We start from the raw sequence: 3,971 nt of genomic DNA on the forward strand, positions 1-3,971 counted from the left end.
GAGATTTGCAGGCTTGGGGGCAGAAGGGACCGCCTGACAACCTGTCGCGCCGGTGGCGTCCCCGCGGGGCTCCTTCCTCCCGGCCCATCAGCCCGTCGCTGGCTGCGAACGGGGGGCGCGCAGCAGGTCATGTCCGGGGCCGCCTTACCCCGCCGGCTCTGACCTCTGTCTGTAAAGTCCAGTTCACGTCCTTAGTCGAGGCTGGGTTCTCGGGCTTCTCCTCCTTTGACCCTCCGGCCCCAAGCCCCACCCCAGCCCTGGGCGCTGCCTCAGTCGCGCTCACCTTCCTACAAGTTCAGTCCTGGTTGCTCTGTCGGGTGGAGATGAAGACAGACAAGTTTGTGGGCCTCGTCTGCCGCCGGCGAGAAGTTTTTTTAAAAAATATATTTATTTATTTATTTGATTGATTGCCTTTGGGCATCAGCTTATATTTCTGCATTCATTGTGGGGATTGTCCTGGGCCTTTGTAAAACAGGATACTGGCAGCCCGCTAGGGTCCCCTCCCACTGTGGGAGCTTTTCTGTCCTCTCAATAATTCCTGCTTTCTACAAAAAAAAACCCAAAAAACAGGATTCTACCTGTACCTGGTCGTTTGCTGGATCGGCATGCAAAAACTCTTGGTATACTTTGAGGGGAGCAGGAAAAAAAAATACAAATATGTTTCACATAAGTCAGTAGCTCCCTGGGGTTCATTTACTGACTGATTGAGATGGACTGCTTTGTTATTACTTATTATTTCTCAGTTAGCAAGGACACCGGGTAGAACAGAACAGCTCCTTCAGCAGCAGTAATTATTTTTAGCGACTTTCGTGCCAGGCTCCCAGGACACTGGGCCTTGTGTGTTCTACTTTTTTCTACCTTCTACTCTTACTGGTAAACATCCTGACAGTTCAGCCGCTCCCCAGGAGGTCTTGTGCCAGTGGGAACGCCCTGTCCAACAACATGCCGATTATCTGAGCCTTTCTGCCTTCTTTTAAAACTAGCTTGTTTCCCCTGTACTTGTGTTTCATTAGTTTTATTCCTGAACTTAAGAAAACACACAAAACCACACATGCATCACAGTTTTAAGTCCCTGAAAGCTAGTGTTTTTATTTCAAACATTTGAAATTTTTAAGAAAAAACTAAGTGACTGTCTAAACATTGGCAAACACCTCAAACAGGCGTTTGAGAAGTGAGAAATTAGAAATAAATAGACATTTAAGTATAACATTTGGGATAAAAAATGTGTGTTAGTTTGAGAAGGCTGAGAAGGCTTGGGCTGAGTTCTAAACACATTTTGGTTTTCCATTGTATTGTCATTAGTCCTATTATAATATTGTATTTATTTTTTATATCAGAGAACATTGAAACCTTAATGCAAGTATATAACCCATGTTCAAGAATGAACGATGCTAGATAGAATAGTGATGTTCTCACTAAGGATTTTCCATCCAGATCTTGGATGTGGAATGAATAAAAGTGTCTGAAATGCCACATTTGCCATTTGGGAATTCCATGTCCTACTGTAGAAAGCAGTTAGGTTTGACTGTCAGAAGATTGCAAGTGGGATTTGAGAACAATTCTTTAATTCTATAAATTCTTTCTTCTCCAAGTGTATTCCCTAAGCACTTTGTTTTGTAGATTCACTTTAACTCAAATCATTCACCTTAGTCCTCATCCATTTCAAAGACCTAATAGAAAATGCTTTGGGCAGAAATATGCACGCTTTTAAATTCCTGCTGATACTGAAGTCTGTTGCATACCAATAACTAGCTAATTCATTCAATGTCATTCTGTGTGCCCAGCACTGTGTAAGGTACTTTTTAACATGAATAATACATGAACCTTCTCTGAAAGGCCACCACGTCAAAGGTGCAATAAGATAAAAAGCGATAGAACCCTGGTAGACTGTGATCACTCCTGCGAAAGAGACATGAAGTGTGTGTGGTTTGCGGGAAACAGAGATGCCTTGATGGAAAAAAGGAGAATGAGAGTCATTGGGAAGGTTCATGTGCCGAGAGAGCATCACCAGGAGACAGAAAAGCTTAAAGTAAAATAGGCGACAGGTTCTTCACAGGGAATTGTCCCTCAGCAAACTGAATTTCTTCCAAAATTAATCCATGAGAATGAATCAGGGGGACACACTGAGAGAAAGTGCCAGAATGAAGAGCGGAAAGTTTGTGAGGAAAGGAGGTTTGATGAAGGGGAATCAGGAAATCAATTGGAAGGAAGAGAATGGAAGGAAAACTGGAATGAAACAGGTACTAGAAATGAAGCCTAGAAATTAGCCTAGACATGAAGAAACAGGCCCAGTAGGAGGCGGGAAGGGTGAACAGGAAGAAGTTGTATCACTCTGAAAAAGATACCTGCACACATATGTTTGTTGCAGCATTGTTCACTGTAGCAAAACACGGAACCAATCGTGCTGCCCATTGAGAGAAGACTGGATTTTTAAAAATGTGGTACAAATACACGGTGGAATATTACGCAGCCATAGAGAAGGTCAAAATTAAGAACTTCGTAGCAGCTTGGATGGACTTAGAGGCTATAATACTGAGTGATTGATCACAGAAACAAAAAACTTAGTTTCACGTGTTCTCACTCATAAGTGAACCTTGAATGATTATTGTGATACTATAAGGAAAGTATTATCAGTAGTGGGAAATTTCGGGGAGGGAGTGGGATTCTGTTGGGGGTCAACACCTCATCTACAAGGGTACCTGCATAATGAACATTTTTACACTTAACCCCGAATTGTGCCCCACATCTTTAAAATAAAATATAACTAAAGTGAGAGAACAGAGGGAAGTTATCTTTCCAGGTCTCTCCCTCAGTGTTTCTACAACAGCTGGCATGTCATGGATTATTTTATATGAATTTATTTTGTTGTATTAACATTATATGCTTAAATATAAGAAAGGTAAGAATTTGTTGCATGTACCTTAACGGTTTTTGTATTAGTCCTTAAAAACATTTCAACTTTGTACCGAGACGTTTAAATGCATCCACCCTGCTTCTAGTTCCTTGTAGTACCAAGTCAAACAGGGACAGATGGTAAAGGTACTCTCTGTCACGTCCCCAACTTAGAGTGCAAATACTTACCCTTTCTTTTTGCCAGTTTTAAACTTTGCAGAAATATATAAAGGAATATACATTTGTTTTTTATTTTGAGTGAGAGTCACTCTGTCTGCCAGAATGGAGTGCAGTGGCATGCTCATAGCCAACGCAGCCTCAACCTGCTGGGCTCAGGCCATCCTTTCGCCTCAGCCTTGCAAGTAGTTGGAACCACAGGCGCAGGCCACCACACCTGGCTAATTTTTTTGATTTATTGTAGAGATGAAGTCTTGCCATGCTGCCCAGACTGGTCTCAAATGCCTGGACTCAGGCAATCCTCTTACCTCCACCTCCCAAAGTGCTGGGATTATAGGCATGAGCTACCACGCCAGGCTGTGGAGCAAACTATTGATACTCACAACAACTTGGATGACTCTCCAAGGAATTACGCTAAGCAGAAAAAGAAAAATCCACGTCCAGAGGTTCCATACTACATGCTTCCATTTATATAGCTTTGTGAAATGATACGATTTTTGATTTGTTATTGCCAGAGGTTAGGGATAAGGTGGGGAAGGTATGATGTGGGCAGGAGGTGGGTTTGGTTATCAAAGGGCTACCTGAGGGATCTTTTTGGTGAGACTATACAGCATCTTGCTTGTGATGGCAGATATGAGTTTATACTTGTGCCTAATTATATAGAACTAGCCGGGCTCGGCAGCTCAGCCTGTAATCTCGCGCCTTTGGGAGGCTGAGGTGAGTGGATTGCCTGAGCCCTCGGGTTTGAGACTCGCCTGGGCAACTTGGCGAGACCTCATCTCTACAATAAATCAAAAATGAGCTGGGCGTGGTAGCGCACGCCTGTAGTTCCAGCTACTTGGAAGACTGAGGTGGAAGGATCGCCAGAGCCCAGCAGGTGGAGGCTGCGGTGGCCGGGAGCC

General features: G+C 43.5%; 1 protein-coding gene across 1 annotated transcript in view; it reads left to right on the forward strand.

Moving 5' to 3' along the window:
* Positions 1-3,971, forward strand: part of SCIN (scinderin) — an 86,629-nt gene that overhangs the window by 1,249 nt on the left and 81,409 nt on the right. Inside the window, exons 3-4 of the mRNA XM_021718409.1 lie at positions 4-368; positions 2,057-2,240. Of these exons, the coding sequence (XP_021574084.1) occupies positions 4-368; positions 2,057-2,240 (549 nt within the window). The remainder of the gene's footprint in view (positions 1-3; positions 369-2,056; positions 2,241-3,971) is intronic.

Source organism: Carlito syrichta, unplaced genomic scaffold, assembly GCF_000164805.1.
Source record: "Carlito syrichta isolate Samal-C Ts95f unplaced genomic scaffold, Tarsius_syrichta-2.0.1 Scaffold312189, whole genome shotgun sequence".
NCBI classification, from domain to species: domain Eukaryota; kingdom Metazoa; phylum Chordata; class Mammalia; order Primates; family Tarsiidae; genus Carlito; species Carlito syrichta.